Raw genomic sequence first — 27,738 nt, forward strand, 5'->3', positions numbered from 1 at the left:
GAGCACGCTGTCACGCTTCTCGGGTTTTACCTTCGACGACTAAGGCCCTAGCAAATTACACACCGTGGCACGGTCGGACTGCCGAAAATTCGCTCGGTAATGGAGACGAGACAGCCAGCGTCGTAATAGTCTTTACGCTCGAAATTCTTTCACGCGAATCGCGAATAAAACTTTGTCCATCCAATCTCATTCTATATACCATTCCGTATACGATATAGTGTTCTCAAAAAACAAAGAAAGAAAGAAAGAAAGAAAGAAAGAAAAAATAGGACTCGACACCGTCACGAAGAAGACGAAGGTATTGTACAACTTGCAAAAGTTTCGTACGATTGGGTTACGTTATTTAACTATCGCGATTATCGATACGTCGTTGGGTCGTTTGCTTGTTTAGCCGTAAGATGCGAAACGCGATCAAACAATTTACGTAAGTGCGTATGCAAATGGGAATGCAAATAAGCAAGCAGGAGGTGGACGCGATCTCTGTGTAGGCATTAACCCGATCGTAAACGTCTTGAAATATTCATCGTCGCGTGAAAAACTGCTCGAAGGGCTTAAGTCTTTCGTTTAAAGGTGAATCTGCTCTGCGCGCGTTACCCGTGGGAAGTAGCGATCGATAGGCGAACCCCGAAGGATTGCAACTTGCAAACGATAGTTTGATTATGGCGATTTACTCGCGGAAAGAAAGAAAGGATAAAACAGACACACCTTCTTCCTTTCGTTTTCGTCTAACGATCCAGTTAATTTTAATTGTAATCTACGATCGCTTCCGGCTCGTCGTTAAGTTTCGCGAACTAAGAAGAAAGTGTTAATTCGAGAATTCAATTAAATTCTATACCAGCCGCTGTGCAAGATAATGCTGGAAATAATGAAATTCGCTAAATCTCCGAGTTACGAGTGGTTGGTCGCGCGGACAGGCAATCAAAATGTTTCTTGCTACATTGCTCGCCTCGATAACATCTATAACCTTATGAATACTAACGAACTTATTACCAGCGAAAGGATAGGATATTCCGTTTAATAGAAAGATGAGAGAGAAGTAAGAGAGGCTGAGCGTTAAATTTAGTATAATATATTTTCCATATAATAATTCTCGCTATACAGACATTATTTTACAAAGCATGATTTATACTATGTACTTCTTGCTGCATTACTTAACGTTAAGTCACACGATACCGTGAGACTCTCCGATCGCGTCTCGTCGGATTTACAACAAACGTCGTCATTCCTTTAAAGTGTTCCTTTACTTCGTACAACAGCTGTTCTCGCCATCGTACAGCCTAATTTTATGCATTCGTAATACTGGTATTTCATCGCTGAACACGCAACAACCGTGTCTGCACCGTCGAACTTGATCTTTTCCCCCTATTCAACCAGCCGTCTGAAACATCTTTCCACGTATCGCGTATCTCTGAACGCTCCACGCGACCATCAAACGATTCTAAACGATACGACACCTTCCGACGGTTCAAACACGTCCCGCGCGTTCTTCTACGTATACTGGAATCTGAAAAATACTTCGGAATACCTTGTTATCACGGTTGGCTTCGACTTACGCCTTACAAGTATCTGCGATTTCGACTCGTCCAACCGGCCTACTATTCGACTTACATACGATTTCATCCTCGAACGTAGCTATTTACAACAGTTGTCGGTGAAATTATATGGACGATGCGTCGCGGCGAATCGCGCCGATCGAGTTCTAATCGTATTTACAACGGGAATTTATTCCCTACGCCGCGAGCTCGTCGCGTGGTAGAATCGAGGAGCCGCGCCGATATCAATCGGCCAATTTTCTGTTGGCGTTTCGCAAACCAACCAACGGTGAGCAAAAATGTCGCGTGGCGAGAAACGCTGTTTGATTGTTCGAACAGCCCAGCGGTCCCTCAACGCTATGTATATACCGAAATTCTCCGGCGTCTTCTTCTTTTCCGACCGTCCTTTTTTCCTTTCTTTTCTTTTTTTTTTCTTTTTTTTTTTTTTTTTTGTTCAGCGACCGCGTGTAATTTCGTGTCATTTCGGATTTCTTCCCCCGCAGGCAGGTCCCCCTAATGTCATATTAATTGTAGATTCGCGTTCGTGCGCGATTGGCTCGTTTCCTGGCGCGACTCCAGTCGTTCTCGATGGTAGGTCTAGCCGGCTCTCTAACCTATTCTTTATCCTTCCCCTTTCCCAGACAGGTGAACAGTTTTTATTTACACCGCGAAAAGTAGCCGCCTCGCGTCGTTCAACGACGTTTCTACCAATTAACAACCGTTTCCTTTTGGCGTTTACGTCCACACGCGCATTCGTACATGCACACACACACACACACACATGCACTCATGGATATACAGACAGGCACACACGATCGACGAACCGTGTGAGCGTTACGATAAATCTGTCGAGACGTCGTCGATTAGTCGATTCGCTCTCTTCCGATCTACCGGTATAACGATTATTACATCGAGTATGAATACTGTGTTTCAGCGTACCGTTGGTTCGCTAAATGTTCCAATCGCGAAACTTTGGTTAACCACATAACGCTTCCTCTGCTCATTCTCATTATCTAGGAAATCCCGGACGTCCCGTGCCATGTCACTTCCTGTGTTCCACCTCACGAAATTCATTGCCAGTTCCATTGGACACCGAACCGGCGAGAAAATTTTTTATATGCGCGTTCTTGCTTACGTAACGTAGTAAGGATTCGAGTAACTGCTATAAACCAACGTGCGTTGGTCTATTAACTCGATCGCTTCTCTCCGCTTTGCCCCTCGATAGACGTTCGACCTCGCGTTCAGTTGGTCTGACGCGAGAGACTGAAACGCGTTGTCGATAAAGCTCGTATCCGCGTTAAATATCGCAAGTTCGTGGAAGTTGAATCTCTGCGTCGAACGCGCCAACCTTTCCAGAGGATTAATCGTCCTCCTCTTGGAAAGAGCCTGATCGATCCTCCTCGATCTCGACGTAGCTGCTTCCTAATGGTTCTCTTAGGTCGTCGAACCTTCCTTCGGCATCTATACCCTAGATATCGTGTATACTTTCATCGTCGCTGTCCGCTCTTATACTCTGAGGACTGTCTTCTCTTTTCGGCGAACGACTGCTGCTCCTATCCCTCTGTCTGGTCGCTCTCAAGTGTTCTCTCTCCCTTCCCTCGATCATGTCGGGACTATCTCTGTAGTAGCTGCCCAAACTCGACAGACCCGAATTCGCCGTCAATGATCCAATGGTATTACTAGGCCCTGCCTGAAGCATCGTAGGTGGATAGAGTCTATCGTCTTTGCATATAGGAGATCTTTCCCTCAACGCGGGACTCTTGCTCCTGTCCCTCTGTCTCGATGCTCTGTTCATGTTCTCCCTTTCTCGTCCGTCCACCGCTTCCGGACTGTCTCTGTAATAGTTGCTGAGATTCGAGAGGCTGGAACTCGCCGTGAGAGTTCCAAGGTTGTTACTCGAACCGGCTTGCACCATCGTTGGCGCGTACAGTCTTTCCTCTTTCATCAATGGCGATCTGTCGCTGAGCACGGGACTTTTGCTTCTGTCCCTCTGCCTGGACGATCTCTCCATGTTCTCTCTGTCTCTTCCATCCGGCATCTCTGGACTGTCTCTGTAATAGTTGCTAAGATTCGACAGGCTGGAGCTGGCTGTCAGAGATCCAAGGGGATTGCTAGGCCCTGCCAGGATCATCGTCGGAGGATACAGTCTGTAGGGAAGGGGTTTCTGCAGGGTGACAGCCGCTGACGCTTGCTGGTAAAAGAGACCGTTGGTTGGTAACGCGTGTGCACTAGGATACGGCCAGTATCGTCCTGCAGCAGGATGCGCAGGAACCGCTGCCGCTCCGCTTCCGTACAGCTGCTGGAAAGCCGCCACCGCGAAATTGTTCTCCGCCATTATTTCGAAGCCCACGATCGTCTGCCTCTTCCACTTCGTTCTGCAAAGAGAATACAGGGAGGAACTTAATTTCGATCGTACGATTCCTCGCCGCTCTGTACGACGTTTATATTTTATCGACGTGCCTCTTGCAATTTATTCGCGAATGGTCAGGAATTTTGTCGTTGATCGTTCGTAGCTACCGCTTGACAAGTCAACGCCTCAACGATATTCAAAGGCATTTACAGGGGAAAAATTCTTCGTGGATTTTTACGATTTCTTCGAATTCACCCCTAACTGTTCCCCGGTTGATTCGATCGCCTCCCAATCTCTGTCCGCGTATGTAAATCTCGATCTGGGACAATTACGCTAAAACGGGATGGCGTGCCGTCGAGTGGTTACGTTGGCCACACTGTTGGCGAGCTTATTATACTAACAAATAGCCCGTGGAGTTTCACCGCCTAATCATCGCGTATCATGCCACGCGCGCAACTTCCTACGCCGTGGTTGCGAACGTTAAAGCGCCTTTGGACGTGCCTGGAGATGTGTCGGTGTGTCTTTTCCACGGGTTACCAGCCGATGGACAACGCGCACGGCCCGATAAAGGCAAAGTGCACGGAGAGGTTAGAGAGTGAACTATCGCGTGGGGTGAAAAAAACAATGAACGATCCCGCGATACGTGTGTACGCAGTCGTGAGTCGCGAGACCAGCACGATGACTCGAGGAAAATTGCGATCATTTGTAAAATAAAAGGGTAGCATTCGTTCGATCCCGGTTAAAGATAGGGAAATGTTTCCGACTATGAACTTGGAAGAAAAAAAAAAAAAAAAAAAGAAAAAAGGAAAGAAAAGGAGGGGCGCGATTTCGTGCTATACGCTTTTCACCAGCGTTATTATGGAAATGCGGGATAAACGAAAAGGGCGAAACGCGTCCGTGAGGCTTGCGACGATGATAGCAGTGCACCGATTGAACCAATTACGCAACTCGTTGCATCGCGCGTAATTATCAAAGAGCGGAGTGGAAAATTATAGTCTCGCGTCTGAACCGACACGTGGTGATTTAGCTCTCTCGCTCGAGTTGCAGCGTATTACTCGTTTGTTATTACTGTAAACATAATGTTACGTCTCATTGTCTGGTGGACTATACACGCGCGGTGGTGTACACGATGGTAAAATGTCCCCGACGTAGCAGCGCGTCGTAGGCGAAAACGAAGATCAACGTTGTTAGTCGACAACGTTGGAAAAATTAGCGGAACACGAGCAAAGTACAGACGAGTATCTATGCGTATAATTTGGTGCACGCGAACGGTTGATAAAACAATTTTTCATCGATGCAAAAATAATTTGGCCGTGCATGCTGGTTATAATAATTAACGGCAGTTATACGCGTAATCGATTCCCGTTTAAATATGGATTCATGCTCCAGTAATCGAGGATCGATCGACCCGTTCGAGGTAATTACCGCGAGATAATTAGAAAACTTGGCAGCATCGAATCGCGAATTCGGGAATAGAATTTCGGGCAATCTCGACCGGCTCGACGTTGCGCCGTCAAACGTCACGATTATCTACGACGATAAATCAGCTCGGCGGTCCGCTACCCTCTCAATTAAAAGCCGACGATCCGCTAGCTGCGGAATTCGGGACGATAATTAACGAGCCCCCCAACGGTCGACGGGGACATTCGTTACGTTTTTCCATAAAAACCGGCGGCACGGGATAAAAATTAAAAAAATGAAAAAAAATAGCAGAGGAAAAACGTTGTGCCTTCGAAACGAGGCCGCGAATTTCACGGGAGGCCAGGCGAGAGGGGGCGAGCAGGGGGACGAAGTTGGTTGTCAGGGTAATTAATAATCAGGAGATCCGTGGCTGGCAAGGGACAAAGCGGCTCTAACGGATATGCAGCTCGCACGGAAAATTCGACAATTAATATATTTCGTGGGGTGCATGCCTCCCTGTTCGCCGCCCCTCCCGTCCACGACTTGTCTCTCTTACTCTGCACGCGTTGTGTGCATCGCTCGAAAATGTGGGCCACTCTCTCTCTCGATATGCCCCCTAGCTTTCGGCCTTTTGTGACGCTCGACGATAGGGGAGGTAGCAGTAAAATCGTTCATGAATTTTAAACAGGGCCCTGCCCGAATCGAGCCACGATCATTTCTCATTTTTCCGCTGGCATGCTGGCGAAAAGGAGACCGGCCGATGCACAGGCACGAGAGAACGAAACGGCAGAGAGGAAGAGAGAAACAGAGAAGGCTGCCGTGTAACCGAGAGAAGAGGGTGAGTTACGGGCTGAAGAACGGAGACGACAAGTTGCAATGAAAACCACTCGTGCGATTATATGATGAGTAATGTTTTTTAATACCGCCGCTAGGGGTGGCCGGTCATTTTCGAGTGCAGCCACTCTAAAACACCCTTAATTGCTGTGCCTGCTCTTTGTAGCGGCGGTTGAATAACCGCGAGAGCGAGCGAGACAGGCCAAGGGTCGGAAGTAGCTGCGGAAAGAGCAAGAGTCATTGATTTATCGTTCTCGAAAGGTTCCCGCGAGCTGCCTTCGCGTCTTGCCTCGAATAAAACCAAGGGTAAACTGGGGAGAGAGGTCCGAGGGAAGTGTTAAGAAAAGTGTAACGATCGCTTCCATCGGGCTTAATGATCGTCGACTTTTCGGAGACGAAGGATACCCCAACCATCAGGGTTCCTTCGGTGACTCTGTCAAACGTTTCTCCGATCGTTGCATCTTTTCAGACTCTTCCAGAGATTCAATCGGCAAATGTCTTGCTATTTTTTCTTCGATAACGCGCGACTCGTAACGATACGACGAATAAAGAATTACGCGAACGACGCGCGTTTAAAAGGTGTGTGGGGGAGGGGAGGAGGGGAAGGATAAAGCCAAGGGAGAGAGTTAATGCATTTATAATGGTGTTTGGGACTGGTCGGTGGTTTTGTGGTTACGAGTCCTCGCGACACTAATGCAACCAAGCTGTCGGCTCGGTTTGCGATAATAATGGCGACAGACAGAGAACGGAGGCAAAGAATAGGGCGACATATTTTCAAATTATTATTTGCTCGACTGACTATGGAACACATGTTCCACCGGATAGACGGCTGTAATATACGTATCAATTTTCATTCGCGATACAAAGGGATAAAAGGAGAAGAACTCGAATTAGCATTTGCCATTACGAAACGCGTTTACGTTCTGCAACGCTCGATCGTCGCTATTATCGAGTCGTGTTCACCCTTTAGAAGTGTACGAAGTTTAGAAAAAGAGAGAAAGAGAGAGGGAGAGAAAAAATGACCGCCTAAAGGGTAGGTTGTAACGAGCCGAGAAAATAACGATAGAATTGTACGAGACACGCTTTCTCAGGCAAGATTGCCGTGCTATTTAGTATTTTTAGATGGAAAACTTAGCTGGAACGTTACAGGTACCATATAGGCGAACAAACGCGCATGCAAATATATCGTTACACCGCAAACTCCCCTCGGTTATCGGGTACCGGCCGGTTAGCCTCGTTTTTCTAGCTATTTCGCGAAATTCCTCGGCCACCGCCCATTCCGTACTTGAAATCGTGTCGGTGCTCGGTGGTTTCGTGACACGAATTTTTCTTCAATCACGCCGACCGTGGATGGCTGGTTGCCTCGGCAAAAGATCGCCTCGAAACCAGTGCATTTGACTAGCCGAGAAATCAAGACGATCCGTTATAAAGCGGTTTGCTAGAGGCGTGGGAAGCTCGTGTGTTCTTCCGGCTGGTGTCGAGAAGCCTCAAGAAACAACGAAGCCGGATTCTCACGATTGCGATGTATCACGACGCGTTAGCGATGTCGCCATGCTGTTACGGCGCCGTGGCTTCGAGAAAAGAGGAGAGAAGAGAGAAAAAGAAACGAGAGAAAAAACTGCTGTTTCTTCGTTGCATTTCTCCTCGTGTTTCTTTCAGCCGGTCCCGCGGTTAAATTTGCACCTAATTTACCGTTTCAATGGAAATGTTTTGCGCGCGTCTCTAATTAACAGATCGCCTCGGGTGAGCCTGTTCGTGTTTAGCAGCGCCTCGATCCGACGCTTTAGGTAATTGCTATATTTACGAGAACTTTCTCTTCGTTGATCGTGTCCTTTTCCGTGTACCCTTGTTTGCGGCACGTTGAATAATTGGTTCGTTAATTCGAAACACGGACGGTGTAACGGTACGATCGGAACGAGACGCCGGCTACAAGGAAAAAATATTAAACGATGAAACGTCGTATTTACCGTTTATATAGATGAAACGGAATATTCATATACGCGCGATACATAGACGTTCGAACGATATTCCTTATCGTTTCGTTGAATAACTGGAGGACAAAGGAAAAACAAATTTCGATTCGTTTCGAGTCCTTGGACGAGTCGTTTAGTCGTAACTTAACCAGCGGGGCACTAACATCGTCGCGTTATTAGTTTTGTACGTCGTAAAATTCTATACCGTTCTGTTTCGTTTCGTTTTAACGACCATTATATACCATACTTCGTTAGCGTAATGTTCTCAAGTACGTGACTCACTGTTTTAGTTTTACATCTAAATTTAGCGTCAAACGTTCAATGTTTCGCTGGAAGATGGAAGATGGTCGATAATCCCTTCCTTGACCGACCAAAAGGTAAGAGAATAAACACGTAATTAGTCTTAAAGCGTAGAATCGAACTCTTGGATAGACGTAAACGCGTAGCGTGTTGGAGGGCAATTTTTAATTTCCTCTTGACTTATCGGTATCTTATTATCGTACCGGCATCTCTATTGCGCGGCCCGTTATACGCGTATCACTCTTGCTTCTTATCCAATGTGTGTATGAGGTATTACTTCTAGATAGCCATGTAGTAAAATATTATAGCGTGTTCATGGTTGATGGTGTTTAGCGTTGATGGCATATAACGAGCGCAAAACCGTGTGAAGGACTCTTGCCTCCCTCTCGCGATGATCCTGCTCGCTCGTGACGTTTTCACTTGCTCGTATTTTCATTTAACGCGCGATAGTTTCGTCTCTCTTAACGCAACGGAATTCTTTTCCACTTGAGATTCTTCTTCGTCGTTCTTCTCTCTGCAAAGCGTGCTTCTCAAACGGTACGATACAGCGGCTGAGAAAAGCGACGATGATAAACCGTTTATAAATTTCATTACCACCGTAACGAGCCACGACCGCCGTATTTACATCGACAATAACTCGAAAACTTACATTTGCACATTCCCTTGCATCTCCGTTGACGTCATATCTCGCGTAACGCGTTCGCGAGAGATTTCTGTCAATGCACGAATACTTCAACGAGCAACTATTTTGAGTGAGAAAAATTTGGACTTTTCTATTTTTTGAAAAAAAAAAAAAAAAAAGAAAAAAAACGATAGATTCGAAGATATCTGCTTTTTATCGTAGATGTGGTCGAAACTTTATTGTCTGAGATGACGTTCTGCGCGTACGCGCGTACCGTCTACCGTAAAGGCAAAGTCTCAGCTTCGGCGGATTCGGCAGCGCGGCAGATTCGTGTGCGTGCGAGGGAATACTACCCTCGGGACGTGACTCGTAATTCTAGAGTATTACGCGGTGGCTCGATGCTGCTTTCCAGCTCGGCTTACAGTTTTTCGAAATCGTTACCCGTGCACCACCCTCTTTTACCTGCGCGTCATGCTGCAACTTCTCCTCCACGATCGAATCTACACGTTCATGGAATATTTCCTACCTCTGGTGTTCTCAATTCCACGTAAGAAGAACGTCAAAGCGTTCCATGTCCATCGATTTGGAAACGATTAGATTACAACTAATCCGGATAGACGTAACGTTGCGTCGATGCGAATAGAATTTTCCGCTAAGAAGGGTAAACGTCATCGAGGAGGGTTAAGGCCGCGATTCGAACTAATTAAAGTAGCAGGGCTTCCGTAGTGGATTTGTAGCGATAAATCCAACCACGAGCGCATAAATCCGCCGCGGATACATAAATCTACGTGTCCGAATACATAAATCTCGATGCGCGTCGCGAATTACATAAACGAGCGAGCGAGCGGGTCTTGTGGCGTTTCATTAGAATGCAGTTTCTGAACGCGGAGGTAAGTGTGCCGAGGGGACGCTAAAGACCGAAAGCGCGCCAACGATCGGCCGTACGGCGTGTGTGCGCGCCACTTATGGATCCACCGATGCACCGACCCGTGTACGGCTGTGTACGTAATTAGCCGATAAGTAGGGACTGTGCGCGGTGAGTAACGTAACGAGTCCTAATGACTTCTAAATAACCAACTTCGCCGTTGCGTATGGCCGGCATCCAGCGAAGAAAAAGTGGCGAGCGTATCGCTTATCGGGACTCGACGAGGCAATTTAACCGAAGCTGCCGGGCCACGATCGATTTCGCGGAAAATACGTCCACCGCGAGAAAATCACCGCGACTCGACGACGGTTTTAGACGGCGATCCTGCTACCGTAGATTCAAGAACGGGGTAAATACCGGTCGAGCCGAGCATTCATTACCGGCAACGACCTGTTCCGTTTTGCCTCGTTTCTTTTTCTTCTTCTCGTTCTCTCTCGATCTCGTTACGAACGATCTGCCAATTGCTGCACAGTCGCGCAGGCTCGCGTCAGGCTCGAAACGGTTAATTAATCGTCGATCACCGCTCGTTTTCCAGTAGAAATTAACTGAAAACGCAGGTACGCGTATACGAAGAGACGGCTGAAGGTAGTAATCGCGTTGAAAAATCGTTTGCCACCTTTCGAAGGTGATAGTTTAGCCGAGAAAAAGGGATCCGAAATGCGTCTAGGTGGCGCCCGAGGTGTGGTCGGCGCCTCCGCGAAAAGGCGCCGAGTCACTGTGGCCGCGTACACCGAGCAACAAAAGTTTAAGCGGGCACTTAAGAAGCCGGCTGACAGAAGCGTCACTAATTTTCCCGGCTTTTTGCGCCCTCTTACCAGCCTTTCGTTCTTTCATCCATACCGGCGATAATCATGGCACGCGTATCATCATCGTCCTTCTTCTCCTCCGTTAATTAATCCTTTTCGATCATTCGTGAATATATTTCTGTGTCATACATGTACGTATATGTATATAATTAAACGAAAGTTACACTTAAGTATCTTGAACGTCGTAGATCGCCGTGTCTTCTCACGGCTTCTCTCGCCAAGTGGCAACGATTCTTAACAAATTGTCAGGTTGCCGGATAGACGCGTAATACGCGGCCAGTTTGCTCACAAGATGGGAAACGATTTCAGGCTGGCCGCAATTAGATCCGAGAGACTGAATGGACACCGAAATACAGGTCGATGCAATAGCTGACAGCGTGCACGTCTGTGATTACGGCGTTCGGTCGCCTCGTAATTGACAGTCTAATGGCACGGTTTAGAGTCTAAGATTTGCCCCCCTTGTCCCGCGTTCTTCGCTTTTTGTTCGCCGCTATACGCGAACCATCACGAGCCTCGGAGATTCTCATTAACGATTCGCTTTCTTTGAGCTCGATGGGCCGCTTGTCCAAACTAAACGGCCACAGAAGTCGCGTAGTCACGAGTTGTGGGTGTTTCGAAGCTAATCACCCTCGGAGGGCACCGAGCCACCGGGAACTAACGACGGGGTGGAAATTGGCGTGAAGCCATTTCCAGGACAGAAAGTCATTGGAAAGAAATTTTGTTCGTGATAAACGAAACGTGTATTCCGACGAGGCGATGATTCAGGCAACTTTCAACCCTTAAACGTCCAGGCAACTGATTTGTTCGTCGCGTGACACCCTGGGCTCGAGCTTTCGCGTTCTCTCGGCTCTTTGAATATTCCTTTGTGCATTAACCACGGGCGCTTTGAAATTCACATTTTCTATAAATTTGGAGGTCTTTGAACGCGCTCAAACAACTGGAGGACAAAAAGAGCGGATCCTCGAGGCACGTTCGTTTCAATGGCTTCGTTTTAAAATGCAAGCAGCGTCGAGTTTAATTGAATTCGCTTTGATTAGAAATTCTTCTTCCACCGTTGAGAACGCCGTTAGACTCTGGAAGGATTATTTACTGGTCCAAAGAAGTTTCAACCGAACAGTTTGTCGGATGGAAATTATTTTCGAAGCCCGTTTGCAGCCGGTTGAAAAGCGATCACAGCGTGGACGGATTGCTGCGAAAGACAATACGAAGCCTACGAATTTAATTTTCCTCGCTCGATCTTAAATACCGGATTCTCGTGACTAACGAGCGTGATGATCGAGGAAAGATAGGACCGCGAAGTATCGACAGGACGAAATTGCAGGCGCCACTGAATGACTCGGTAGAAACGTTGTTCGAATACAAAGGATGCCGCCGAGGATTCGAAAATCGAACCTTCGATTACATGTATTGGCCTATACCCTCGTTCTTCCGATTTTTCTTCCTCCGTTTAATATTAGATTCTCGAGTAATGGAATTTTTTTGAATCTCTGAACGTTTGAACTCTTAAATTTCCAAACGTTCGAGTCTTGCAACTATTTTTTCTCTTTAAGATTCGAAAATTTCTAAATCTTCGAGCGTCTGAAATTTCTAAATTTTCATCTGAGACTTAAATTCTCCAATGTATCAAAGTTGAATTACCGAAACGGTATTTTGGTCGATTCGTGAGATCCGTGAGATTCGTGAGCAACGACTTAGGTGGTGAATTTCATTTTTGTCAAGTGCCCGAAATGTATCACTCTTTCGCGGTAAAAAGCCACGGTTCCCAAGAGTCGCTGTTTTTTAAAGGATCGTTCACGCTGCTACGATTATCGACGTTCGCGAAGCTCGCCAGAAGAGCTACATGACTTTCGAAATATTGGAGCAGAAACGTCCGTATGGCCGGTGATCCTTGCGTTTAACCACGTAAACAGCGCCTTTGTTGGCCGCCGCGATTTCCATTTACGGATTCGATACGGGTTGTCACGAAAGGCCTCGCCGCTATGCTACTCATTCCGAGATGCCTTGATGAGGAGCATCCTCCGATTGACATGCACAGAGTAACGAAAGTGTCGAACCACCCCTCGATCGATCGCCTTCTTCGCCCGCTTCTTACTTTGCTCCTTTAAACGTTTTATAAAGTAAATTCTCCATTGTCTGTCCGGTTTCTTCGTTCATCACGTATCGAACACGGTCGTGATTCGCGCGTTTCTTTGTTACGTGCCAATAGGATCTTGGTAGTTTATTAAAACGTCGGAACCACAACATCCTCCTCTGTCTGCTTGCCTTCTCTTTAGAACTCTACGAAGCTCGCTCTCGTCCGAGGTTATCCAAGTCCGACCTACTCGAAACAGTTGGCGTATCGTTCTTCGCGTCATGTCGATTTTTCTACCTATTCTTCGTGTCATTGTACGTTTCTTCGACGATCTTCTTAAAGTCAACGATGCTTATCATCGTGAATTTGTATTTATAGGGAACATAGAAATGCGTATTATCGCGCGAATGATACGAAATTTTGTAACATTCAAAGCAGAATATTCGTTATATCATCTAGCGAAAGAAATAAATCACTATCTAGATTCCGATGGCTTATGAATTTGCATAAATATTCACGATCCAGTAGTTACGATATTATAGCTAGGCATAACGCGTCAATCGATCAAGATTTCTTCGCTCGATGCGATAAAAACCTTTCACAGCAATGATTCTCTAATTGTTTCGCGCGGTATATTATTACGCGAGGCAGTTTATTATTAACCAATTTAGACTCGGCGGAGGCTTGTTTCGTATCGCACGATTCTAAAGGAAGAAGAATGATATTTTCCATTATATCTTCGTACAGCGTTATCACGTCACAGGGGGTTGTTTACCGCTTCCGAAGATTATCCACCGCCATTCTCATCCTAGACAGCTGTAATCTGTCAAACGAACGATACATTTTTGCGAGTGGTAATCCTACCTTCTATTCTGGTACCACGTCTTCACTTGGGTGTCGGTCAACTGCAACTTTGCCGCCAGTTCCATCCTGTCTTGCACGCTCAGATACTTTTGTCGCTCGAAACTCTTCTCCAGAGTTTGAAGCTGATGATCCGTGAAAGCCGTGCGCGCCTTTCGCTGTTTCTTGCTCTGCGCCGAGCTGAGCGTGCTGGACGAGGAACTCTTTGGATCGTCCTCCTTGCCACCTGAAACCCCGACAATGTTCGATTAAGTCTCGCGGCGAATCAAGCGGTTCGTTACTTAATTGATTAGCCACGTTAAAAACTAGATGCTTTCTATTTATCGAGTGAAAGGTCTATATCCTTTCTTCTTACTCGAACGACATTATCTTCTGTATTCTCGTTTTCTTGCACTCCGAACGAGTCAGCTTTCCGTCAGTTAGGCTAAGGACGGAGGAAGCAAATGACAACTTCGCTGTTGCTATATGTTTAATGTTGTTTATTACTCGTTTTTTTTATATTAATACATAGAAATACATGCTTTCCGTATCAACGGTTAAAATTGTATTTCAATTCAAATATTCGCTTACGGTTATAATGGAAAAAGGCAGCGAACAAAATCAATATTTCGTTTAAGTACGCGATACCCGGTCGATCGACATTTTCGGATATCAATTTTTATGTTTGTTCCGATAGAATCGATCACACGTAGTTATTATATACCACCCTGTATATTATTAATCGAACAGCAAGATTCTTTTGTTATTTTCTAAATTGAAGATATTCCGCCTGGACGATTAAAAATTCAGTTTCTTATAATCTAACTTTCACAACGCATTAACTTTCACGATACAGAATCTACGAAATGTTTCATTATCCTAAGTTATTTCGAAATGCTGTAGGAACTAGTAGGAACGCCTACCATCCATTCTAAAATCCTAATTACACGCAATCAGAGATGAACTCGTATCTGGGAAGAGAGTAAACGTGGAGATTCCATGAGCCGGGCCGTGGAAGTTTGTCAGGTCGGAGTTCGAAGAGGCTTTATTGCAACCCGTAGGGGAAGTAATCGATGCCGTGGTGCGCTCCGTATATACGTAGCTGGCGTTTTTGCTGGTCCCTGCATGGCGATCACGGCCGCCTCTCTCTCTATCGGCAGAGATCCTTTTGTTCTCCGTTCGAGTCCGCGCAGCCGTGAGCCGATTGGCTGGTATCGCGGATTGGACCACGCAGCCGCGTCGAGACGCCGCAAATTATCCCCCCGGTTCGCTGGCACCCACGGAGAGGGTGGGATTCCCCGAGGAAACCGATTACACTCGATACACGTCGGCAAGTTGCGCTTCTCCACGCACACACGCTCGTTTCCCGGATCAAATCTGACGCGAACCACGCAACAACCCCTCCTCTCTATTCGTCTCTCCCTCGAATCTCGTTAACGCTGCTCCTCTATTTTTCTCATCGTCCGGGAGACGCAATTCGCCCGTCTCGATCGCAGGAAAACGCGTATCAAGCGATATTAACTCGATCGAGATAAACGCGAATCTACGACGAATGGAAAAATTGTTTCGCTGGTTCGGAGATCGCCTACGTCTTCCGGCAGACGTTTCTAGCGATGAAAGGCGATCGTTGTCCGTCGTTCGTGGATGCTTTGACAGGTTGATACGAAAATGCAGCTCGATAGACGGGATTACGGTCGGAAGAGCGTACGTTCCGGTGCAGAAGCGAAGGATCGGTTGGCGAAGTTCGGGGGAATCCCGTCAGGGGACCGATCAGCCGGCTGCAACCCCACGGGAGATGTTCTGCGGGCTTCTAAAAGTATCTAAAGGACTGTTGTCGCGAGCTCATCGATTGGAACGGTCGTGGGTGGTGCGGAAGAAACAGCACCGAAGGGCTGCAGTAGGGGAAAGGATGTGGAGAAACGAAAAGAAGAAAGAGAGACTGGTGGGGTGGGGAGGACTAGGAAGAGAGAAGTGCAGGCGCGAAAGGGACAGAGAAAGAGAGGGAGGGAAAAGTGGGATGGTAGAGAGCCAGTGGATTGAGTTAACTCGAACGAAAGCGTGGCTCTTAGCCTCCGTTTGATCGGCCAGATTCGCTCGAACGGATCCAGGACTGGTCCGCCATGTTGGGAAACATGGCCGACGATCCCCGAGGAAAAGCTCGTGGAGGAATTTCATCGTAGACTGCAGCTCGAGGTCGACTCGCGAGATTCGAGAGAAAGGGAAAAAGAGGGAAGACGATAAAACGGAGGTTGGAAAACTAAATTTACTATGTGATACACTTAGAGCCCGGGTCTCAACCAACGCAGTTCTCTTTTTTACACACTTCCGAGATGTTGGGCTGGAACTTTTTCAGCCCCTCTGCTCTATCCTCTCGTGTACACAGTTTGAAGTAACTCGAGAACTATCGCGAAACACACGGTCGTTCCTTTTCGTCTCCTTCGTCACCATCGTATTCCGCTCCTTTCTCTTCTTCTCGTTTCCGCGTAAAAGCGCTTCTGCTACTACGTTTCTTCCACCGCTTACTCCCACAGCACGTACTTGCAAGCTTTGTCCGTGTGTTGGCTCGTCTTTACGAGCCTGTTCTCCGCTTTGTAAGTATGTTTCACTTTGCCTCGACCGGTAATAGGAGCCGATGCTCTCGAAGGGGATTCGCAAAAACGTTTTCTGCGATGTACGATCGCGATCGAAACGACGACGACTTCTCGAAATGAAAACGATCAACGTCAAGCCGGACGTTGAAAGATATCTTTACTGCTTATCCTTTTATCTTCCTCCTCTTCTTTCTCCTCCTCTGATCAACCATCGGTTTAATTCGATGAAAAATGAAGAGACTCTTTTCTACCATGGAAGCACGAGTGTACACCGACTCCGCAACCGTTCCAAAGTACTCATTTTTCTTCCTTTCTCCGGTGACAGTATTCTTTTGACTTTTCCACCACCTCTTTCTGTTACAAGATGCTCCGAGTTTCATCCACTTTTTCCTCGAGAACCGGCCACCGTCTTCTTCGCGACTTTCCAACAAACAACATACATCTCGCGCTGTCCACCTAGCACACGTTCTCCATAAACTTTATTGTTTTCGTCGTACGAATTTGAAATCTAAGCGACGAAACTCTCGAGATTATTTAGCGACATGTTTGCCACGAAAATGTTATCCTCCTCGCTGTTTAAGTCAATTTTTCATCGCGTAAGTTCGCTTCGAAATTAATGGATCGCAGCGTCGAAACTCTCGAAAATGTCACTTAGCGGTCTGTCCCTCTTTTCCGTAAAGACAAGAGGAAGATTACACGGCCGTCGTAGAATCGCGTTACTTTAATTAAGTTTGTACAGGTAATTGTCGCAACGGACATAAAAAAACATGCCGGTGTACCGGATACACGGCGTGTATGCGCCAATGAAAATTGTCGTGTTTCGTGTGCGAAAAACAGAGAGGGAAATCGAGGCCCTCGCGTGCTACATCAGCACGCCGACGCCGTACAATGTATGGAACATAAAAGTGAGATTAACAGGATGTTTATCGAGCAATTATTCGCTGCCGTAATTAGTGCCAGCACGGTCGCGTCCACGTCGTTGACCAGGTATCGTCTTCGTTTAAGTCCATGCGAAGTACTGTTTGTCCGGTTTACAACGAAACGCGACACCTGCAGGATGTACAGACGATTACGGCGGAACGGACATACTCGGGCGGCCGACTACGTCGCCCTGAGAGGCCAACCACGCGTATTTTTCACCGATCCACCGCGATCGATTAAATCCGTCTACCGTGAGACTTTGTAGGTTACGTTCGGCAATTTCACATTTCCGACTTTGGTCTTGGAATTGCCGATTATTTGTCGGATAGATTAGTCTGCATTGGTATAGATTATATGCTCGAATTCGTGCAAAAATTTAGGAGGAGCGTGTCGATCGTTCAACGACTTTGGTATTGGGATTCGATAACGATCTATTAATTAGACCGTTGTATAGTAAATTAAAAATTGTAAAATTGTATTCCGCCTGGATATGGCAAAAAAAGAATTTATTTCAAAGATAGATCAAAGATCAACTATCGAGACAACGATACTGCAAAGTACAAATTAAGACAAATACTAGACGTATCATCGCGTAGCAATTAAAATCTACGAACCACGTTATGCCTCGATATTACTAAAATAAAAGCGTGAAAGAGACGAGTTAAGCGTTTCTGATCGAAGGCGACGATCGCAGCCTCTGCCGCGTGGCGGTTTTTATCGCGCACTGTTACGTGCGGTTTACATCCACATTCCGCGAATGTTAACGGCATTGCGCCAGCTTTGCGGGTAAAAACGCACACCTGCGGACTAGTTAGCCGCGCGGCTCAGCCCGCGACGAAATAAAGCAATAAGCAAATGAAATCGTAGCTACCGGCGCACAATGGAGGACTTTCCACCCTTCCGTGCCGCCCCCCATACGTCCGCCCTCTTTTCTCCGCTTTGTTCCTCGTCTTTCTTTCCAGCTATCTCCGCCAGTCATAAAGCAACGCGGAGCAACGGTTTGCGAAACTTTTATTATCGCTGCTTTTACGATCTGTCCAGGTTAACTCGAAGCTATACCGAGTTCTGCCAGCACGTCGAATTTTCACGTTGCGATCTCGTCGTTTATTCTTCGTACACGTATAATCGTTCGTACATGCGCAAATCGTTTAGTTGGCCGTACAGTATTTAGTTAAAGTTTAGTCATTGACAATTAACAGGTCGTGAGGAGGATATTTGATAAAAATGGAGCAGAGAGATTCCGGGAATTTAGCGTAGGAATTTAGCTTTCTCCATTCGAGTCACACACCTCCTTTCTTACTTTGCCCTGTACGCACCCTCTTTCGTATCGTGTACGAGGGTGGTGGTCCCCGACGGGGGTAGAATTTGACCCCTCTTGTGTATTGTGTTACCGTGTCACCACCTTTGGGGGTAGAGAACACCGGAGATAATGTTATAGGGTTAACGTTTTATTGCCTGCCCACTCTATTTGCAGTCACCCCGGCGGGGATAAATCGTCAGGGCGAGAATTTGAAAAACAAATTACGCCGATGCTGGTGTCGAATTAGTATCCTAACGTACATAGTCGAATTTTTAATTGCCATGGTAAACACGGTGGAAAATAAATCTAGGAACGCCTCTCGTCTTCTTTTATCGTTTGACGAACAATTTTGTTCGCGCGAAGCCTCGCGCTCGTTTTTAAAGGGATCTCAGCGGTGGAATAAGGACGGCGAGGTGTCGAGTGTCGGCTCGCAGAACGATCTGTCGCAGCGTGGAAACATTATAGGGAAAAATGCAATCGGGAGTTACTGTCAGATCGAATTATGCGAGCCTAAGGTTTCGCGGGGTCCATAACGAACGCGTTTCTCGAATTTCATCGGTGCATTCCGCGTGACCGGTGAATAGGAATACGACTACTGCACCATGCGATCGTTCCGAGGTAATTAGCTAGGACACCGGAGAAGTTTTACGCAGTTTCGTCGACCGCACATATTTTCTCTTATTCGTTACGGACCGGCGATATTATCGTTTCGAACGTCGATGTAACGTCGACGATTCGATCGACGAGGTTTTCGAACGCAGTCCCCGGAAGAGGCCAGGGGCAAATTAATTCCATCGCCGGAGAAACATCGTTTGCGATACACGAGGCCGTGGACGATGAAAAGGCAGGAACAAGATGGAGGGTGAAACGGGGACACCGGGTCCGCAGAGTTGCGAGCGGAACAAAGTACAGAGCAACGAGCAGGTTACCTTAATTGCGAGTGGCCGTCGGGAAAGTACATAGTTGCGACTCGTTTCAACTTCAAATCGGATTTACTTGTATCGAAAAATCGAACGTTCTGCGTGCGTTGACCGAAAACCGGTAGGAGCTTGATCTTCCTAAAATTTGGATCGTTCGTTTAATCGTAACAGAGACTCGAGCTAGAAGAGTCGAAGCGTGGACGTCGAAGAAACAGAAGGGGAGCATCGGGGACGCGGTTGCGGCGATCCCTAGAAGGTGTTAGCGTGTAAAAATTCGTAAGGCAAAGTACAGGTGGAATAATGGAAAGTTGGTCGCTGAAATGGCAGCACGTAGACACTCGTTGCTCGTTCCTGCCACGCCGAAACTCGGTCCTTGTGATATCAAGGCCGGCCTCCTGGTCACGCAAAAGTCGTGTTAGCGACTCGCCAAGTGGCCTCCTAGCAGTCGTCAACGTTGCTCTAGGGGGTTCGTGTACACGTGTCCACCTTCCTACCTTCCTGTACGTAGTCAGTGGTACACATTGGCGACAGTGGTTGTGTGGGTGTGTTACGTTCGTGACTATACTCGCGTGTTAATTGCGACTGCATTGGGCGTAATACGTGGAAGGAAATTTCGGCAAACCGAGATACCGGTGCCAATTAACCTCGGTGACGTCGACGAATGGGGCGTTCTTTTCTCTTTCTTTTTTTTTTCTTTTTTCTTGCGGCGCCGAGCTCCGCTCGGTTCGAGAATGGCTGTTCCTCGTTATTGAGTTAATAATAAGCCCGTCAGAGAATGGAGGAGCCGAAAATTACCGGAAGAGGTAGTTAGAAATTTCTGTAAGGTGTCGAGGAAAGGAAGGCACACCGTTTAGCGATTCGCCCGATAGTAAATAAACTCTTGGGTTGAAAAATGATCATAGCGTTATAGAGTTTTCACGATACATAGAAATATCGCGAGATATGTAATCAGGCTGGACTATCGGTACGGTTAATTCGCAACACGTGGAAAGCGTCCAGTGTTTACAAAGTGGCCGATCCTAGATTAAGCGAGCATGATTAATTATTCGAGCGCTTGCGAAGTCAGCCGTTTGAAACAATACACCCTGACCCGATTAAGTTGGCGAGATGTTCGTGTACAATGACGTTCCACGAAGTCGTTATGCTTGTACGATGCGACGACAGTTTAACCTTACCCCTCTCGCGATCAACGTTCCCGCTCGCGTCCTTCAAAGTTCAAGCACCATGACGGCGGTGCCTTTGCACCCTCGTGTTCGCAACGTTTCTTTTCACCGATCTCGATTCGTTCGATTTATACTTTTTATGGATGATTTACTTAGCAGGTTGCATCGTCTGGACGATCGCTTTACTTCCAGTCGTATAATTTCCAGTGCACCAAACAATGTAGAAGTTGGCTGTTTAAAGGTAGCGCAAAGCGAGGTCAGCGTTGTCAACGTTGGAACAAGCTAGTTAAGAGGATTTGCGATCGCGAATCTCATTAAGAGAACGTTGAAAACCAACCGCACGAATCCCAACGACAGCAATGTAGCTCACTGGCGTTTCAGTGCTAAGGAATGTTTAGGAAATCTGACAATTCGTCGTCCGCCTGTGCTACCATAGTTGGAGAAGTATAGAATCCACGACGATGTTTCTTACGCATCGACTAACTAGTTTCCAACGATCTAGTTTCCAAGATGGAATTTCTCACTGATATTTACGCGAATTTATGCTTCTTTGGCTAGAACTAACCAATAAAATAGCGGCATCGAGTCAGACGTTCTTTCCACCCGTTAAAATACCACTTTGCACATTTTTTAATTTCCCATCAATGCGCAAACACAACGTACTTCGATGCAGGAAATCTCACTTCTTCGGGTAAGAAATCGTTGCGTGGAACAGACTGAAACTTTTCCTAATCTCGAAATCTACGCCATTCCATTTTCTCGCAATTAATTCTTCTCGATTCGAATCGTTGAGAATCGAATTCGAAAGGCTCCTTCGGTTACCCTTTTCCCTTTTGATTCTTTCAGAAATCTCAAGCCCGTTCCTACGATGTTCATGGCGATATCCTTTGACGTTTCTATAAAGAAGCGCGTACCAGGCCTCGATTATTCGGAGCACGGATTAATCCTGGGCAGATAGTCTCGTCAGAAAGGTGACAGCCGGTTCTCGTTTGTCAGGCTGTTCTCGTATGGGGCGCAAAAAAAAAAAAAAAAAAAAAGAGAAAGAAATAGCAAAGAGGAACGAAGAAGTCAAAGTCGCCTTTCGTCTCGGCGTCTACGACGCCTCTCATAGAATTCCTAATCCGCGCCGAGATCTAAACGGTTGCCAATCATTTCCGGTTCTCGGATTAGTCGCGCGCGAAAAGTCGGTTCCCTTTTAAGGGCGTGAAACTGGCTGGCCCCCGGATCCTTCCGGCCCGACGCCAGAAACCAACAACAATGAGTCCCAGAAACGAATGTTGGCTTTGTAAGCCGATTACAAACGATTTGTACACGCGCTCGAGAAACTCTCTATTTCGCGAAGCATTTCACGCGTTTGCCCGCTCTCCGAAGATTCCATCGAACGCACCGCTGTACTCGATATCTCGCGAGCAGATCGCTGATGCTTATGCATTTATGGGAAATTAAAAATGTAAAGATATACGGAAGGCGCACAACGCGCAAAAATATTTAAATATCTAAAGTGGAACAACGATCGTTACGATGTCTATCGAGTGGAACTGTACCATAATTATAGGTTCCATCTTTTTAGTTGCTTTTATAAAAATATGAAATTGCATAAACGTGACAGAAGTCGAGTTACGAGGTATGATTTACCATCGAATCTATCTCTATTTTCATAGTAAAATTACGCGTAATAGGTGGCAGGGAGGAAAGTGGAACTAGAAGGAAAGACGAACATAGAAGCTGCAGAGAATACGAGTTTGATTTTTGATTTCGCAGCGTCTTATCGTATAGGTTCTATCGGAAAGGATAATAGAGGCGCAGAGGCGTATAAAAATGTACGATTGATCGAGGAAAATTGTGGAGCCCGACGCGGTGCGAGCGTGTCCGACGGCAATTACATCGGCGTTACTCTTCTTAATTGGCTTTCATTAATTCTTTATTGGAATGAACGAGCAAGATGGACAACGGCGCATGTACCGACAATTACTCCCGCGAGATTAGATATGCACACAAAACAGCTGTACGAGATAACACATCGCGTCGACAACGACGGGTTTTTTCAGTATTAAAGAGGAATTCTGCTTTGATATCGTCGCGAACGTATCTCGATACTCGTTCTTCCTCGTTGAACCAGGTGTTGAGGATGGTTGGTCGTGTTTAGTTTAGGTCGTGGTAGTTTAATGACGAGATTACTCGATGTTAAAACCGTCAAATATATTTTTAAATAATTATAAATACAGAGTCAACCGTAGATTGCTCGCTACGGATCGTTAAAAGAATGTTCGCCAAGACGATCGGTACTAACCGATACGCTAAACGACTGTGCGTTGATCGCTACTAAAATCGTTCGAGACTGAGACTGAAAAATTGCTCGTCTTACGATCGTGTTCTTTCATTTATACTGTTTTACACGATTGACATTGTTTTACCCGGAGTTGGTTTATTATTACACGGTGTTTATCCTAACGACGTCGATACTCCGAGGCAAAACAACAACGTGATACGTATTGTCCTTTAGCTCGCGCGCAGCTACACAGGCAACGAAAAAGTAAAAGAAATTATAGGAAAAAGACAAACAAATCCTATTAAGGGATATACGGGTTAAGCGAAATAATTACGAATCGACGTTTTGTAGGAAGATCGGCGCGCCTGTTAAACGATCGGGGTGGAAAAAGTTGATCAGGCGAGAAAAGATATGGGAAGAAAGGATGTTGGCGTCGAAAGCGCTGATAGATCAAGAGGATGGATCGTGTATAATCACCGGTTCGATCATCCGGAAAGCATGTTCACCGGCAATTACAACGGCGTTACTCCTTCTAATTGGCCTTCATTAATTCTTTAGTCGACGCCGGGGCGACGATTAGCCGCGTGTGAGGTTAACCGCGACTGATAACGGCCCCCGAGCATACGTTATTCGGTCGAGAGAAAAACGTCGACCACGATATATCGGCCAGCTATCGCGACACACGCTTTCCCAGGAATATTTCAACTTTGCGAATCGCGATCTACGATCGTACGGTGCGTTAGAGTAGACGAGACAGCGGAGGTTGCTCTGCTGTTGTTTTATCGCGAATCGCACGCTTCGGTTCAGGTACGCGGGTCCGGCAACGACGACGACGACTATCGGCGATTCGGTCACGTTGAGGATCGCCGACGAAGGAATCGCGAAACGGCGGATAAATTCGCAGGTGTCCCGATTTCTTGCAATTTCTCGTAGTATATAACACGGTTAGACGACGAGAGATCGATGTCGAGGGAAGAAACGAGGGATCCGTGATTTTACCTAGCGAGAGTAATTGTTTAGAGGAGGATAAAAGGCTGTTTCCGTTTTTGCGAGAAACTGTCTATTCGGTTCTCACAGTCAGAAGCAGTATTAGTGCTCGGAACCGTGTCTCTAATCACGTAGCCGTAGTCATGCGCGTAATTGTTCTTAATGTACTTTTTGTGCAAAATAAGCCGATTACGATGTAAGCGTATGAACTTAGCCTCGAAGGAAAGTACCGTGGAGCGCCGATCGACGGCAAACGTAAAACGGGAATGTACAACGCGGAGAGAAGGGTAAAAAGCTGGTTGTAAATTGACGGAAATCGTCTCGAGATGATTGGTATTAGCCGTGCTCTCCCAATGCCTCTGTCAATGCGGCTCCGAAGCTAGCTGGAAACTGACAAATGCCTGTAATTAGCGTTTTTCTTCCCTTTTTCTCTAATAATCGTAACTAGAGAAATATCACCGTGTACCCGACGTTTAATCGCTAACGCGGCTCGAAACATTCTCCCTGGGAGGAAGTGGCGTTCGATGTTTGTATAAACAAAGGAGAACACGATCTCGCGATTACGGCTGTAATTTCGAGTTACGGGTCGGTGAATCGGTGGAAATAAAAAACAGATACGTCATAGTATCTATAAAGGAGAACGAGCGTAGAATAATGGACGGAAGTGTCGAAATGGTAAGCTTCGACCGGGTAACGATTATTCGGGATTCCATTAACTCGAAAAAACCGCGATGGCCTCTAATTAGCGGACGAGGGCCGAAAACGAAAAATCATTGGATCGTTAAAAACCGCGGCGTTCTATGAAATTTCGAAAGGCAAATCGATCACGGCAGTAGGTACGTATTACGCAGTGGCCGATGCCTCGGCATCCTTAAGGGTCAATAGCCGTGAAGCATCGGTCAATTAAAGGATAGGACCGAGGTAAACTCGCGATAGGTCCGTAACAGGTCAGAAATGATGAATGAAGGAAGCGTTAGACACCGACTGCCCGTTCCCTCTCTTTTTTCTTCTCTTAAGAATTGATTGTAATTTAACCGTGGAGATTTATCTCGTGGAAAATGGTTCCTTTAACACGGAACGTACACGTATACGCGGCGTTTCCCTTTCCGGTAAAAAGATTTTCTTGCGCGTCCCCTCTCTAGCGGTCGTCTCGCGGAGAAAACGTTTACCTACTTGCCTCTCTGAACGGATCGGCAGAGTGCGAGCGAGAACGGTAAATTCACTTGGCACTAGGAGGCCCCGAGGGTGCTAAACGGCGGAAGGCGGCGGCTCACGAATACAAGAGTTAAAGGAAACAAACGAGGGTAACGTAATTAAAGCGTTGGAGCGCCCAAGTCCAAGATTCCAGACCATTAAAATCCCTAAACGATCGTCGGGACAGAGGCGGATCGAAGACGGAGAAGGGGACGACCCTGGCAGAAGGATGTTCTATCTCCCGGGAAATATCTTTCGATTCTCGAAGCACGGTCCGAGTTGCGTTTCGTGCGCTCGCACAACCACCGACGGCCGACACGATCTCTCACCGAGTGGAACATCCGGTCGGGACAGTCCGCCCCATAAATGTCCTTGACACCTTCGTGAAAGTCCACGCGAGCGGTCAGGTGAACAAACCGAGTGGCGAAATTAATTTCGCGCCTCCTTCGCTTCTCTCTGTCTCCCTCTTTTATTTTCTCCCCACCCCCCTCCCCCTCCCTCCCCGTCCCTCCCTCTCTCTTTTCCGTTTCTCGTCTCCTTCTACCATCGGTCGGCCAATTAGCCAACGTGGACGAACAACGATTAGAGGCTCGTGTCGAGTATACCGTAGGCGGCGAATCTCTCGAATTTCGCTGGACACGATTCCAAAGCTATTCCGCGTAACGATTTAATCAAGGTTGGTTCGCGGAAATATTTACGCGCGACGACGAAACCGAGATAAGGACATAATTGACCGCTTACCATTAGAAGTAACGGAAGCACCGTCGTGATGACTCGCGTCGCTATCTTCGTCGAGGTTGCTATTGTTCAAGGACGTTCTCGACTGATGCCTGACACTGAGGTCCCTCGGTGTGGAGGGCGGACTGCCGGGCGGTTCTTGAGTCTGCAGACCCGCCTGGTGCATCTTGCTGGACGCGCCACCGAGGATATCGGTGATCATAAATCGCGATCTCTGCGGCATCGTGGTCGATGCGTCGCCGCGTTCCACCAGACCGTTGTTGTTGCTGTGATTGTTGTTCCTGGCGTCGAGCCCATTCGACAGACGTTCCACGCTCACTCCGTTCCTCTCGACGATGTTCTCCAGCCTGTGCGCCTCGAGGCCGGACATCCTGCTCAGATTCAGACCGTTATTGGCCACGGCGACGCCGCTGCGAGCCGCCACGTGGTGATTCTGATGATGATGGACCGTCATCACGTTACACGTAGGTGGTTCCTTCGGGCTACGGGCACCTGCAGGTGCCTCTGTCGCCACCCCAGGACTCGCCCGATACCTGGGAGACAGAATCTTGCCGACGGTGACGGCGTCGCCTCGAGTTAGGAACTTCGTTTCACCGAATCCCCGCGGGCACCTACACTTCACTGTATCCGATTTATCCCACGGTACGCCGTTCTCTCTTCTTCCAGTGTCTCTCTGCGTCCTTTACCAACATTCCTCCCATTGATCGGGACGCTATCGTTCGAATTTACGGTAACGTTACACGATCTTTGCTTCCGTTCTTTCGCGAATTCTTCTCGAACGCGATACTTGGCGTCACGGTGCGGTCGAACCGTCGTCGATGTGAAGGATTCGGACGGAGAATCCTTCTCGACGAATCTCGTGGTCGATTTCAGAGCGAGAATAGAGAGTAAATGGCGCGTGAGATGGTTACGATGCACCTTGCGCTTCCTCCCGTTCACTCGGTCGCTCCACCTCCGTCTCCACCTTCTTCGTCGTCCTCTTGTTCTCCGCAATTAAGGGGCCGCTCCGCTGGTCTCCTTGGTTAATTGCTAATTGGCCACTTAACATAATTGCCGCGCGTAACAGCCAGTTCGCCGGCCATTTCCGCTCTCCTTTTTCTTCTTTTCTTCTGCCGTTTAATTATTAATTATTTTTTATATAAAACATCCGACTTTATCTCTCTCTCTCTCTCTCTCTCTCTCTCTCTTTCTCTCGTTCTCTCGTTCTCTCGTTCTGTCTGTCCGTCGCTATTTTCCGTGATAGCGCGTGTCCCAAACGATCCGTACACGTACACAAGGTACACCGTCAAGAACTCGCTGTCGCGTCAAACAATCGCCGTCGCGTTAATCGCGCTCGATATACCTGTTCCGCTAAGGAGAACGCTTAATAGAGCTGGCTCGTGTTGCCGACGCGATTCCTTCCAACCATCGATAAGACACTCGATCGTTCGACCGGCTAGAATCACTAGGATCGCACTGCGATTAACGGACAGTCACCGAACCGGTTTACTACCTCTCTCTGTTCCTCGTCTCACGTTCACCGAACTTCAACGTCTCTTTTATCCCATCAACTGCGTCACATCGATCAACCGGCTATCGCTGGAAACTCGATGGTTCACAATATCAGACTGTCTGCCTTCTCGCCGATGGAACACCGACGATCCACGTAACCGTTAGCGGACGTCATCCTCGAGCCCGGTCTTGTGGATTCGCGCGACTCACGCTTGGCCAGGTTCTCTGGATCTCTGATCGTCGTTCTCGTGGCACCACGCACGAAGGAAACACGCGTGCAATCGAACTCGCGGGTGATTTCGACGCGATCGATCTCGCTGGGATCGCGCTCGAATCGGAGCGATCGTCGAAGCAGAGAATGCGTTGCGTCTGGTGATGAGGTGTCGGGAGCGTTGGCTGGGGCGAGGCGTGCGTGTGCATCGGGTTGCCTCGACTGATCTACTCGCACTGAGCAGACCAGGCGCCGCCGTACGTTCCTGGGCGGCCATATCGGCGTCGTGGCACGCCCTG

General features: G+C 47.4%; 1 protein-coding gene across 1 annotated transcript; it reads right to left on the minus strand.

Annotated features, from left to right (window-relative positions):
- Positions 1 to 1,053: 1,053 nt before the first annotated feature.
- Positions 1,054 to 27,738, minus strand: LOC126916980 (homeobox protein B-H2-like). Its single transcript, XM_050723357.1, has 3 exons — positions 25,741 to 27,738; positions 13,679 to 13,901; positions 1,054 to 3,907 (listed from the first exon to the last, which is right to left on the minus strand). The coding sequence occupies exons 1-3, from the start codon at positions 26,189 to 26,191 to the stop codon at positions 3,001 to 3,003; spliced, it is 1,581 nt and encodes a 526-aa protein (XP_050579314.1). The 5' UTR covers positions 26,192 to 27,738; the 3' UTR covers positions 1,054 to 3,000.

Source organism: Bombus affinis, chromosome 5, assembly GCF_024516045.1.
Source record: "Bombus affinis isolate iyBomAffi1 chromosome 5, iyBomAffi1.2, whole genome shotgun sequence".
Classification (NCBI taxonomy): domain Eukaryota; kingdom Metazoa; phylum Arthropoda; class Insecta; order Hymenoptera; family Apidae; genus Bombus; species Bombus affinis.